At 36.5% G+C, this 14,944-nt stretch overlaps 1 protein-coding gene across 1 annotated transcript in view; it reads left to right on the top strand.

The window, feature by feature from the left end:
* SDHAF3 (succinate dehydrogenase complex assembly factor 3) overlaps positions 1-11,868 on the top strand; it is a 63,917-nt gene extending 52,049 nt beyond the window's left edge. The window contains exon 2 of the mRNA XM_008686273.2: positions 11,634-11,868. Within this exon, the coding sequence (XP_008684495.1) occupies positions 11,634-11,837 (204 nt within the window). The 3' untranslated portion in view covers positions 11,838-11,868. The remainder of the gene's footprint in view (positions 1-11,633) is intronic.
* Positions 11,869-14,944: the final 3,076 nt, after the last annotated feature.

Raw genomic sequence — 14,944 nt, 5'->3', positions numbered from 1 at the left:
TTTTATCTTTAAATAGTTACATTTAACTTTTCTATTGCCTTTTTTTGGTCTCTATTTATTTCTGCTCTGATCTCTGTTATTTCCTTCATTCTATGAACTTTGGGCTAAATGTTTACTTTCTCTGGTTCCTTCAGGTGTCAAATTAGGGTTTAAAAATTTTTTTTATTTTGAGATGTTTCTTGTTTCTAATGTAGTTGTTTGGGGCTCCTGGGCGGCTCAGTTGGTTAAGCGTCTGCTTTCGGCTCAGGTCATGATCTCAGGGTCCTGGGATTGAGCCCTGTGTCTGACTCTTGGCTCAGCAGAGTCTGCTTGTGCTTCTCCCTAACTTTCCTCTTAGAATTGGCCTTTCTGCATCCCATAAGTTTGGTGTGTTGTATTTCCTTTTTCTCAAGGTATCTTTTGATTTATTCTTTGACTTACTGGTTATTCAGTTGTATGTTGTTTAATCTTCACATATTTATGAATTTTCCGGTTTTCTTCTTGGTATTAATTTCTAGTTTCATACCACTGTGGTCTGAAAAGATGCTTGATGTGATTATAGTATTCTTAAATTTATTAGGCCTTGTAGACAAACATGATTTAGAGAATTTTCCATGTGTGCTTGAGAAGAATGTGTATTCTGTTTTTAGGTGGAATGTTCTGTAGATACCTGTTAAGGCCAGCTACTATAATGTGTAGTTTAAGTCCAGTGTTTTATTATTGGTTTTCTTTCTATCCAGATCCAGATATTGAAGTTTCCTACTATCACTGTATTGCTGTCTATTTCCCCTGTAGGTCTGTTAACATTTGCTTTATATACTTAGGTGCTCCTGTGTTGGCTGCATAAATAGTAACAAATATTACAGATTGACCCCTTTGTTATATAATGACCTTTTTTTTTTTTATCAGTCTTTTGTCTTAATGTTTTATCTAAGTATAGCTACCTCAGCTTTCTCCTGACTTCCATAGGCATAATGTATCTTTTAGTTTCAGTCTGTATGTGCCCTTAACTCTGAAGTGAGTCTCTTGTAGAAAGCATAGTTTTTTTGTAATCCATTGTCATTTTGCATCTTTCTATTAAGGAATTCAGTCCATTTATATTTAAGGTTATTAATGATAGGTAAGGACTTACTATTGCTAATAATTATTTTTTGGCTGTTTTGTAATTCTTTTGTTCCTTTCATCTGTTGCTCTCTTCCTTTGTGATTTGATGATTTTCTGTAGTGGCTTAGATTTCCTTCCCTTCATCTTTTCTGAGTCTATTTCACTCTCTTTTAAGCTGAAAACATTGAATGCATACTAAAGCTTTACATTTTTACTTCTTTGCCCCATGTTTTATATTTTTATTTTCACAACTTTTTATCTTGTGTATCCATTAATACTTTTGTGTTTTAACCTTCATGTTGGATTTATGTGATTTATTGACCACCATTAGAGTATTCTGAATTTATATACCTTTATTGGTAAGATTTGTACTTTCATATGTTTTCCTGTTAATAATTAGTGTCTTCTTGAAGTCCCTTTAACACTTCTCTTTCTGTATTCCCACCAAGCAAAATATGTAGAATGTATTGTTCAGCATTCAAGGTCAGGGGCTCTGGCTTTGGGGGTGGCCAACCCAGAGTATCTCCTTTGTAAGGACAAGTCCTAAATGGCAGGCCTAGGTCTCTTTGGAACAGTGGCTGTGCAACAAGAAGGGCTACAGCTAGCTTCCGGGCTCAGTTGTGACATTATAAAAGCTTGCTACATGTAGATCCTAGCAGTGGTTGCTTTGTCCGGTCAGCTGCTCCTGGGCTCCCTGTATGTAAGTTCTCCCAGTAAACCTATGTCTTAGTTGCTGTCTCTGGGTCTTTTCTTTGGCCTCCCCAGACCATCACCCACCCTGGGCTTAGAGTCTGCTGGGGTGCAGTTAGACAATTGGCAGGCCAGCCAGGAGGCTGGAAAAAACCCTGTGAGTGCCTAGATGTGGGAAAGGGGGAAATTCCAGGCTGACCATCCATGTTTGGCCTTATAGCTGCAGTCGTTGATAGATGGGGCCCACAGTGTGAGTACAAGAACACCTTGAAAATGCTGAAGCATCTAGAGGAAATTTTGACTGAGAGGATGGATACACAGGTGTGAGCAGCTGCCTCTGAGGTTGGGTGACCCCTCCTCACAGCTGTTCTTGGGGCAGAAGCAGAATTCGCTGCCTCGGAGAAAATGTACCACCTGCAGGAGGAATTGTGCTTAGAGAGGAACACTAGCACAAAGACTGTAGAGACCTTGATAATCCGCTTGAGGGAACAAGACGATACATTAGAAACTCTAGCATGCAGACTGGCCTGGCTGAGGGGTTATCTCTAAGCCCACCTAGGACCAAGTTGTGCAGCCCTGTTGAGCGCTCTGTTGAGGAAGAGATTGACTGGGATGAGTCCATAGACATTCTCATTCTCTCAGCTCAGCTGCTGTAACCACCAAAGTGAAAGCAGAGCAGCCATGCCACAGGGTGTGGAACCCCAGAACCACAGTGAGCAACTATACATCAGACAAACTGGTGGAATTGGGAAATAGAAAGGAAGGGAGTCCATCACAGCATCGTTGTTCTATGGGACCTGGGCATCAGAGGCATTTTGCTTTTGGGAACAAAAATGTCCAAGATGGCATCTATTATGACACACCCCGATTTAGAGCAAGGTCTGCATGGAGCCATCAGTGAAGATCATGTTACTCCTTTATCTCCTGGCTGGTATGGGGCTGTAAATCAGCTTGTCCTAAAGAGAGAAATGTACGCACCTCTCCCTCTATGATGGCTGACTATGGAAGAGATCTAGGATATATTGCAAGAGGAGAGAATGAAGCATGCCGTCTATGCTGAGCATTTTAGAGGTCCTGATAATAAATTTACTGTTGGTATGAAAGATGTTGTATTACAGTCTGCCCCCAATCATTGGTATGGGGCACTTGTGTCCATTTTGAGGTCTCTAGTGGAGGTGCCTAAACTGACATTTTACAGTATTTGCTTTAGGTCAGTGTTTTAAAAAGACATGAAGAGCAGAGATAAAACTCGACCCCAGTCTTTTCCCCTTTCTATGTCCTCAGAGGTAATCAGTATCTTGACACTGGTGTCTGTTGTTTCCATGTTTGTTCTGATATATTTTGCACATATATAATGTGTTTGTACATGTTTGTGAATAATATATATACTATTTTTAAAATGTATCCAAAATGGTCATACTATTTATAAATGTAAGATTTTTGCTTTATTGGTCCTTTTTAACATTTTGCTCTGATACGACTGGGAGTGGCTTATTATTCCTTTTTAAATTTTTTATTTAAATTGAATTAGCTAACATGTAGTACATCATTAGTTTCAGGTGTAGTGTTCAATAACTTATCATTTGCGTATAACACCCAGTGAGGAGTTGCTGGGAACTTGCTAGGCTTTTTAATCTGTACGTTTTTAAGATGATTACTTTTCAAATATATTTTCTGCCTCATTCTCTTTTTCTGGGATTCTATTTAAATATGTAAATGTTTTTGACATTGATCTTAAATTTAATAGTTTTTTTTTCTTTCAGACTAGATTATTTTTGAATCTTTCTTCTTTCAATGCTCGTATGCTATTAAGACTACTGAGGTTTTGTTACACTTCAGATATTGCATTTTAGAGTTGCAAAGTTTTCATTTGGTTCTAACAATTTCTCATCTATACATTCATTGTGACCAAATTTTCTTTTACATACTTACACATATTCATAATAGGTGCTTTGAAATCCTTTTCCAATGGGGGCACTGGGCTAGTTCAGTCAGTAGAGCATGCAACTTCTTGGTGTCAGGGTTGTGAGTTGGAGCCCCACACTGAGTGGAGAGATTACTTAAAATTCTTTTCCAGTAATGTCTGAATCATTTCAGACATTGGCTTTTCCTTTGAATTTCTTCATGTTTTTTTCATGGGGACTGAATGATACATTGTAGAGACCTTATTCCACTATTTTCTTCCAAAGCTTATTGGTTTTTATCAAGCAGTTAACTTGGCAGAACTCAGATCCTAAACTCTGTCTCCTTTGACAAGAAGCTGCTGAAATATCTATTTCTTGCTTTTTTTTTTTTGCCTTTTGAGCTGAGTCTGTCTTGAACATTCATAGTTAAGGGGTTAGCCAGAGATTTTGGCAGACTTTATTTACAAAATTTAGAGTTCCTTTTTTTCTGAGATTTCCCCTTGTCACTTTCCAATTGCTGTGGTTATCCTATAATGTCTGCTGATTCTTAGATAAAAATGGGAGTCTAACCTAGTATTTTCTGAAGAATCAATTCCTTTCTATTTTCTGTTTGACTTTGGTTGTTCTCAGGTGCCTTAGGGTTGTTGTTTGATTATATTTATTTGTCCGGAGTTTACAAGGTTATTTGCAGGAGGGTTGGTCTGATAGAAGCTACCCCACTATTAATTGACACAGAACTTCTTGCATAACCTTTTTCTTCCTGTGATATATAACATAAAATTTGCCATTTCAGTCATTTTTAAGCATAATTCATGAGCATTAATTGCATTTACAATGTTGTGTAGCAGTTGCTGTCTATACCCAAAACCTTTCTTACCCAAACAGGCACTCTGTGCCTGTTATGTAATAAATCCCATTTTCCCAACCCCTGGTAACCTCTGTTCTATTTTCTGTCTCTCTAAATTATTTCGTGTAAGTGTAATCCCACAATATTCGTTGTTTCAGGCTTATTTTCAGCGTTCATCCATGTTGTAGAATATACCAGAACTTCATTCCTTTTTAAGGATAAATATCTGTTCATCTCTTAATGGACACTTGAGTTTTCACATATGAGTAAGGCTGTTATGAACAAAGGTGTAGAAGTGTCTTGAGTTCCTGCTTTTATTTTGGGTATATACCTATGAGTGGAATTGCTGGGTTGTATGGTAATTCTTTAACCTTGTGAGGAACTGCCAAATTCTTTTCCACAGTGGCTATACCATTTCATATTCCCATCAGCAATGCCCAAGGGTTCCAACACAACAGGGCTTTGATTTGCATTTCCCTAATGATGCTGAGTATCTTCTAATGTGCTTGTTGACCATTTGTATATCCTCATTGGAGAAATGTCTCCTTAAGTCGATGCCCATTATTAAATTGGGTTGTTGTCTTTTGTTGTTGAGTTTGTTTTTATGTAAGTAAGTCTGGGCTTTTTCATCAGATAAATAGATTGTGAATATTTTTTTCCCATCCTATAGTTTGTTTCCTGATACACAGAAGCTTTTGATAAAGCCCAGTTTGTTTATTCTTTTATTGCTCCTATTTTGGGGTCATATTTCAGAATTCATGGCCAATTCAAGGTCATGAAGATTTACCTATTTATTTTATTCTAGGAGTTTTGTGATTTTATCTCTTATATTTAGGTCTGAAATTTCATGGATTTTAAGTTTTGTTTATGATCCCATCCATGGAGGTAGGGATCCAGTTTTCCCAGAAGTATCTCTTGCAGAGACTATTCTCTCCCCCATTGAGTGAACTTGACACCCTTGTTGAAAAACAGTTATAAGTAGAGTTTATTTCTGGTCTCAGTTTTATTCTTTGGTTTATATGTTTATCCTAAAGCCTGCGTCACACTGTTTTATTTAATGTAGTGTAGTGAAGTTGGATGCTGTGAGTGCTCCAAATTTGTTCTTTTTCAAGGGTGTTTTGGCTATTCAGGGCCTCTTACATTTCTCAGTTTTCCCATTTCTACAAATGAATAACTTTTTAAAATCTACTGTTTTGGACATTCATCCATGCTAATAGGCATTTAGTTCACTTACCTGATAATGGGTTATAAAGTAGTATCTGAAATTCTAGTCCAAGATGGCAGCATCAAATACCTTACTTCCAACATTGATACACCAAATCCATAACTTTTGATAGAGTAAGCCCTCCTGAAAAAAGGCTGATGCATGACTAAATAGCTTCTGCACAACAAAAGGTAAATATACTGTGTTTCTGTTTCTCTTGCTGTTCTCTATGTGGTAACAAAGGGAACCCCTGCCCCAGCACTGCAAACTATAGTGGGGAGGGATAGTACTGAGGGAGGATAAACAAATATGTTTGCTCTAGACCAAAGAAAAAAAGCTGTGGCTTAAAAGGACAACTAGAATGTGAAGGAATCAGCCCTAGAACCCTGCCAAATGGCAGGAGAGCTGGTGGTGAGCACCAGGCTTTATGTTCCACCTCCATTTTGAAAGTACAATTGGGAGAAGAGTCTGGGTACCTTACAGGCCTGCTGCCTCAGTGAGCCCCAGGACATCTAGCACACACCAGCACCAGGTGCCTTGGGGCACAGTAAAAAAAAAAAAAAGGCTGCCATTTGAAAGAGCAACTACAAGAAAAACAGAACTGGAGGCATCACAACTCCAGATATATTACAAAAAGTGGGAGTAATTAAAACAGTATGATATTGGCATAAAAATAGACCTATAGATCAGTGAAACAGAACAGAAAACCCACAAATAAACCCATGATTATATGGTCAATCTGTAACAAAGGAAGAAAGAATATGCAGTGAGAAAAAGTCTCTTCAACAAATGGTTCTGGGAAAACTGGACAGCTACATGCAAAAGAATGAAACTTAGACCACATTTTTTTTTTGCCATATGCAAAAAGAAACTCAAAATGGATTAAAGGCCTAAATGTAAGACCCGAAACCATAAAACTCCTTGGAGAGAACACAGTAATTTCTCTAACATTGGCTGTAGCAACATTTTTCTAGATCTGTCTCCTGAGGCAAAGGAAATAAAAGCAAAAAAAAAAAAAAAAAAACCCTGAGCCTACAGCAAAATAAAAAGCTTCTGCACAGTGGAGGATACAACCAACAAAATGAAAAGACAACTACTGAATGAGAGAAGATACCTGCAAATGACATACCTGATAAAGGGCCAGTCTCGAAAATATATGAAGAACTTATCAAATAATCCAGTTAAAAAATGGGCAGAAGACATGACATTTTTCCAAAGAAGACATCCAGATGGCTGACAGGTACATGAAAAGATGCTCAGTATCACTCATCATCAGGGAAATGCAAATTAAAACTACAATGAGATACCTATCAGAATGGCTAAAATCAAAACCCCAGGGAACAAGTGTTGGCAAGGACGTGGAGAAAAAAACACTTTCATGCACTGTTAGTAGAAATGCAAGCTGGTGCAGCTACTGTGGAAAACGGTATGGAGTATCCTCAAAAAGTTCAAAATAGATTCTACAATCCCGTAATCCCATTACTGGGTATTTACCCAAAAAATATAAAACACTGATTCAAAGAGATACATGCACCCTGTGGCTATTGTAAATAATGCTGCAATTAAACTATGGAAGCAGGCCAAGTGTCCATTGATATATGAATGGATAAAGAAAGTGTGGTATGTATGTATAATGGACTACTGCCCAGTCATAAAAAATGGAATCTTGGCATTTACAACAACATAGCATTATCTTCTCTAGCTCTATGTGAAGTAAGTCAGAGAATGACAAATACCGTGTGATTTTACTCATGTGGGGGAAAACAGACACCAAGAAACAGACTCTTAACTATAGTGAACAAACTGATGGTTACTAGAGGAGAGGTGGGTGGAGGAATGGGTGAAATAGGTGATGAGGATTAAGGAGTGCACTACCATGATGAAAACAAAAATAATATAAAGGATCCAAACAAGGGAAAATCTCCCCAACATGACTGGGAGCTGCTGAAATTCTCTCTGGTTAGGAGGGGCTGGCAAGAGCCTTGGTTTACATTTCCCCTCCACCTTGATAGCATGGACAGGAGAAGGGTCCGGGTGCCCTAGCTGACCTATCACCCTAGTGAACCCCAAGACCCTAGCCCACACCAGCCCCAGCTGTCCCATCAAGGCAGCCTTAGAGCAACATAAACCAAGACTCCCATGGTCAGTACTTACTGCAGTTCCAGCCATCATGCCCAGGTGACACAGGTACAAAGCATCCTGGAACACTCTAGGCCCATACCACCCTGGCTCCAGATGGCTTGCTAGGGCCCTCCTACCTCAGACTGCTCTGGAATCTCCTTACACCTACTGTACTGAGCACTCTGGGGCTCACACAGTGTGTGCCCCATCTTGGCTCCATCCACCCCACCAGGGCACCCTGTACATGGAAGACCCTGGGACTCCCTGCATTGAGTGCCCTAGGATACCCCATTTTCTTTCACTTTAACTGTCCTTCCAGGGTGCCCTCTGCACAGAGAGCTTTGGGACCCCCAGCCCACGCCAGCCATAGCACCAGGCAGCCAAAGTCACCAGGCACACATAGCTTCCACTGAGGATGACCACATATAAGACCATTCCTTCAAGTTTAGGAGAACTCTAATTCATATAAAGAAACTCCAAATGTCAAGCAAAATGAGAGGAATATACTCCAGATGATATGGAGATAAGCAATATGTGTGATAGAATTTAAAGTAATGATTGTAAGATGCTCACTGGACTGGGGAGAACTCAGTAAGAACTTGAACAAAAAAAAATACAAAAAAGAACCAGAGTTGAAGAATACAATACTGAAATGAGAAATAGACTAGAGGGAATCAAAAGATTAGTGGATGCAGGGGAACTGACCAATGATCGAGAAGGGTCATGGAAAGCACCCAAGCTGAAGAGCAAAAAGAATTTAAAAAATGAGAGGCTAAGAGATTTCTTGAGCAATATCAAGTGCACATTCATATTATAGAGGTCCCAGGAGGTGAAGAGAGCACGGAAGAGGCAATAGGCATCTTGGTTGAGGAATCAGAGTTCCAAACAAGATGAACCCAAGGAGTCCATATCACTTGACACCTAGTGATTGAAATGTCAAACGTTAGAAATAAAGAGAAAATTTTAAAGTGGCAACAGAGGGAAAGTCCATAAAGCCTCTGCTGATTTTTCAGCAGAAACTTTGAATGTATCATGTTACTCCCTTCTGGCATATAAAGAGCTGAAAGAATATTCTTGGTTGTAGGTTTTTTTCCTATTTGGCAAAGAGAGAGTTTCTCAAAGAAAAATTAAACTAAACCAAGCTTACAAGAAAAGTGGAAAAGAAAAGCCTCTAAGTGGAAATAGGGAAATATGAATAAAAAGCTGTAAATTATGCCAACATTTACATGGACTGTGGAAGTGGGAGTTAAAAAGTTTTTAGAATGTCCTCAAACCTAAGTGGCCACCATTTTAATATAGATGCTTTATACTTGGACTGTTACGTATAAACCTCATGGTAACCACAAACTGAAAACTTACGATACACACAAAAAGAGAAAGGAAGCCAAGCATACCATAGAGTCACAAATCACAAGGGAAAAGAGTAAGAAGAAATGAACAGAGAACTACAAAAGCAACTGGAAAACAGTTTAACAAAATGAAATATATATACCTGTCCACCATTACTTCAAATGTAAATGGTCTAAATGCTCCAATCAAAAGACATTAGATGAATGAATGGATAAAAAACCAAAACAAGACCCATCTATATGCTGTCTACAAAAGACTCACTTCAGAGCTAAAGACATATCTAGATGTAAGTGAAAGAATGGAAAAAGATCCCATTTAAAAGGAGGGAAAATCGGGGTAGCAATACTGGTATTAGACAATAGACTTTAAAACAAAGACAGTAACGAGACAAAGAAGGGCACCGCATGATGATAGAAGGATCATCCACCAAGAGGATGTAGCAATTGTAAATATCTCTACATCCAACACTGGAGACCTAAATACAGAAAGCAAATATTAACAGATATAAAGGGAGAAATTGAGAGTAATACAATAATAGTAGGGGACTTTAACATCCCACTTATATCAATGGGTAGATTATTCAGGCAGAAAATGAATAAGGCAACAGTAGCTTTGCATTCAAGACCAGATGGACTTACATATACAACATTCCATCCAAAACAACAGAATATACATTCTTTTCAGGTGCACCTGGAACATTCTCCAGGATAGATCACATTAGGCCACAAAACAAGTGTTAATACATTTAAGAAGATTGAAATCATCGTGCATCTTTTTTGACAACAAGGGTGTGAAACTAGAAATGAATCACAAGAAAAACAACAGAGAACACAAACACATGGAGGCTAAACAACATGTTACTAAACAAGCAGTGAATCCACAAAGAAATCAAGGAAATTAAAACAAACAAACATGGAGACAAATGAAAATGAAAACACAACAGTCCAAAATCTTGTGATGCAGTGAAAGCAATTTCAGAGAGAAACTCAGAGTGATACAGGCCTACATTAAGAAATAAGAAATCTCAAACAACCTAACCTTACACCTACAGGAGCTAGCTAGGAAAAGAACAAAGCCCAAAGCTAGTAGAAGGAAGGAAATAATAAACATCATAACAGAAATAAATGAAACGGAGACTAAAACAACAATAGAAAAGATCAGTGAAACCAAAAGCTGGCTCTTTGAAAGGATGAAGTAGCTGAATAAACCTTAGTGTATTTGTCCTTTCTCCTCCTGAAAAGTACGAGTTTCCAGTTTTTGCTTTACAAAGTAATACCGCACTTGTGCTACTCATTCACATGTTTGAAAGTCTCTTTAGGGCCATAGTTCTCAACCTGGGTCAGTTTTGCCTGCCAGGAAACGTTTGGCAATATTTGGAGACATTTTTGATTATCAAGACTGAGGTGAGGTATGCTCCTGGCATCCAATGGGCAGCGACTAGAGATAACTGCTAAAACATCCTACCAAGCAAGAACAGACTCCCCTCCACCCCACCACAAGGTATTATCCAAATTATCCGATTTCTTAATGGTGCGAAGGTTGAGAAACCTTGCTCTGGGGCCTATCCTTTGAAGTGGGGTTGCTAAAGCTTGGGGTGTGTGCAACTCTTTTTCAGTTATTATATGAAACAGATTTCTGTAAAACAAAAATATTTTCAATACAGGTAAAGGTTTGGAATGTCTTGAATTAAAGTTTCTTTGGTGGTAATGACAATCCAGCAGTTATTAGACCAGATAGAGTTAGTGGCATTACATAGAGTTAACTAATCTATTTACTTACTAGAGGGTGCATATAATCTTTTAATTTCATGAATAAAATAAAATACATTGTTACTTCCTGATTAAAAGATTGATTGAGAGTCTGCTTCAAAAAAGTATCACTTGTGTAAGACAACAGTAGTTGGAATATTAGGCTGAAGATGCTGATTGAATGAGAGATAAATTACAGCATGCAAAATGTAGAATTTTTTCCTGACAGTTATTAAATATAGAAGGGTTAAAGGTTTGAAAACATTCTCTCTAGTGTGAATTAGTCTTTTAATTGTAAGGGAATGAATTTTGCAACCCACTTTTAAGTCTATAAGACCCCTCCCACCCCTCCTTAAAAACCTGAGGAAAGCTTTAGCCTCAGAACTATCTGCATACAATTTTGTGCCTACAATTTAGCATGTGACTTTTGGGCGGTGTATGCATGTTCTTCAAGTTTGTTCATGGGCCACACCCAACCCCTAGATTTCCGGGTTAAAAACTTTGCTAAAAAGGTATATTTGAAATTTTCACTGAAAAGTAAAAACACAACTATATTGTTTGTATCTTCAGTGATGGAGAAAAATAGGTGACTTGGAATTAGAATTTTTCAAGTCCTCCAACATTAAATGGATGAATACATATCTTAATTTTATATATATAACCTTCATTTTTTATCTTTTTATTAGGTGTATGCAGCTGTGCTATGGCAACAAAATAATGAAAACAGACAAAATTCGACAGAAAAAGTATGTTTTGGAGCTGCCCTACCAGAAGAAAAACTTAATGACTTTCGTGATGAACAAATCGGACAGCTGCAGGAGCTGATGCAAGAAGCTACCAAACCTAATAGACAATTTAGTGTCACCGAATCCAGGAAACCAAAATGTTAGTCTACAAAATAAAGCTTGACAAGCATTTTAAGTTCAGAACCCTTATTCGACTTGAATGGTTTTTAAAAATTTCTTACGCTTTTAGGCTTTGAGAATGCCTGGTATTAATGAAATATTATATTTGGGGATGTTGTTAATGCCGTCTACAATATATAGATCAATAGGACCAGTAGACAAAACTTTGTATCATTGAAGTAACAGTACTTGCTGGATAAGATTTGATTTTTGAACTAAACAAGAAAGAATGACTAAAATTCCACAAAGTTGTGCAATTTTGCCGGAAGTTTTTTTATATATAAATTTAATGCTGTTCTTTTTCAAGCACTAGCTTCATGGTTTTAGCTTCAACAGATAAGTATATTGTGATAATGACAGATGTGGAATTCCAACAAGGTTGTTGTTTACATACATTGTCATCCTGAAAGTTTCATCATTTCTACTTTAATAATGTATGATTATTATTGTAAATATCCCTCTCCCTGAGTCATTGTTTAGATACGATGATTAAAAAGAAGCTTTAAGATTTAGTATCATACATTATATAATGTCATACAAATTATAGTGTAATGTTTCTACAATGTTTATTAATAACAGATGACTCCTTAATTTGTAGTTACCTTGAGAATCTCATTTATTGCCTTATAGTTGGGGAGATATAAAAACACTTCCATAAATTTTTTCTAAGTTGATTATAAACTGAAACAATCAAGTGGTAATCCCATGCACGTCCTAAAATGTTTAATTTTTTTTTATAATGATTTTTTATTATGTTAGTCACCATACAGTACATCCCCGGTTCCCGATGTAAGGCTCGATGATTCATTAGTTGTGTTAAAATATTTAATTTTAAAAAATTACTAAGACGACTTGTAACTTTAGTTATGTATGTCTACTTTGAGATTCTGAAGTGATCATTTTTCAGATGCTGTTGCATTTATTCAGCTCTTTAAAAATTGATTCATATTTACTCTCTTTTGCCATATTGGGCTTTTTCTCTGTGTATGGCTGCCAGACTCCTCACTCCTTTTTAGTATTCCTCATTGAGTCTACAACCCTCAATATAAATTGATGTAACCACTGTGGAAAAGAGTGTGGAAGTTCCTCAAAAAATCAAAAATAGAAATACCATATGATCCAGTAGTTTCACTACCGGGTATTTACCCAAGAATATGAAAACACTAATTCAAAAAGATGTATGCACCCCTATGTTTATTGCAGCATTATTTACGATAGCCAAGATACGGTCCTAAGTGTCCACTGATAGGTGAATGAATATGAGATCTTGCCATTTGCAACAACATGGATAGACCTAGAGAGTATTACTCTAGAAATAAGTCAGAGAAAGACCAATGCCATATGATTTCATTAATTAATATATGGAATCTAAAACACAAATGAACAAACAAGCAAAATTAGAAATACTCTCATAAATACTGAGAACTGGTGATTGCCAAAGGGGAGGGGGATAGGGGATTGCAAAATAAGTGAAGGGGATTGAGAGGTATAAACTTTCAATTAAAAAAGTCACGGTGATGAAAAACACAGCATAGAGGATACTGTCAATTATATTGTAATAACTGTATGGTGACAGAGGGTAACTACAATTATCGTGAACACTGTGTAACGTATATTAATTGTTGAATCACTATGTTGTTCACCTGAAACCAGTGTAATAGTATACATCAACTATATACTTCAAAGTGTGGATTGTATGAGAAGAGAATAAAGGTATTATAATTTAAGTATAAATGTGATTTCTAATGTATAACTCATTTCTATATAACAACCTTTTAGTGGTTACATGTTATATAGAATTGATTTTCTAATGCAAAACCAACCACTAAAATGATTTTATAGAAATGAGTATGTAACTTCCAAGCTAGTAACGGAGGAAAAGTGAGATAGGAAAAAATTTTATAAAGTAAGGAAAGTGAAAAGGAAAAGAAACATAGAAGGATGAATAGAAAAAAATTGAGATAATAATAAAAATATGTCAGTAACACATCAAATGTGTGTGTACTAAGTTATCCAGTTGGAAGCAGAATAAACTGACAAATAAAACCATTTACATGTGCTTACACGCGCACCTAAAGCTTTATAAAATACAGAAAGTTTGAAAGTAAAATGTTGAAGTTATACCAACCAAAAGTAATCTGATTTAGATACATTTATATCTGAAAATAACTGTAAAGCCAGAAACACTGTTAGAGATAAAGTAACTTCATATAATGAAAGATTCAATTCACTGAGAGGATAATTTTTAAATTGGTATTTACCTGGAAGTAAATGATTAAGCAGCCCCAAATTTTAGGGAGTTAACAGTTTCTTGAATCAATCAAGAAATTCTAATGGATTCTAAAATATAAGTGGAACTGAACACTAGTGAAATGATAAAATTTATAAACAGTAGCTGGAGGAAATTGATAGCTTTAAATGTGTCTAGCAAAAAGACAATATTAGTGAGAAGCATCTATTTTAATAAATTAGAAAAACAGCACAAAATAATCTCAAAGGAAATAAAGATTAGAGCAGAAAGTAATAAAAAATCAAAACTTTATTCCTTGAAAAAGACTTTTTTCAGCGACAAATCTCTGGTAAAGTTGAGTAAGAAAAAAGTGATACCAGGAGTGAAAAAAGAGGACATAGCCATTTCTTTTCTGACATTAAATAGATATGATATGAAAACTCAAAGCCAGTAAATTTGTAGCATAGAAGGGCTATTTTTTTAAGAAATTATGTAGCTTAGCAAAATAGAGAAAAAAAAAAAACCGTTCCATAGCTTTTAAATTAATTGTATCAATATTCATAGAAAGAAAATTTGAGGCCTAAACAACTTCTTTGGTGAGTACAGCTAAGTATTCAAGAACTTAAGCTTTTCCAGAGAACAGAAAAAGAGGGATACTTGTTCCTAACTCATTTTATGAGACCATCAAATATCTGATACCAAATAATGGTATGAGAAAGGAAAATTACAGGCCAATTGCACTTATGATATAGATGCATAATTCTAAACTAAGTATTAGTAAAACAAATACAGTAAAGGATGATTCATCAGGACTTGGTCAGGTTTATGTTAGAAATCCAAAGTTGTTTTTACATTAGAAAAT

The sequence above is a fragment of the Ursus maritimus genome, unplaced genomic scaffold (assembly GCF_017311325.1).
Source record: "Ursus maritimus isolate PB19 unplaced genomic scaffold, ASM1731132v1 scaffold_3, whole genome shotgun sequence".
In the NCBI taxonomy this organism is placed as follows: Eukaryota; Metazoa; Chordata; class Mammalia; order Carnivora; family Ursidae; genus Ursus; species Ursus maritimus.
Note: the sequence above shows the minus strand (reverse complement) of the source record. Positions and strands in the feature narration are given on the sequence as shown.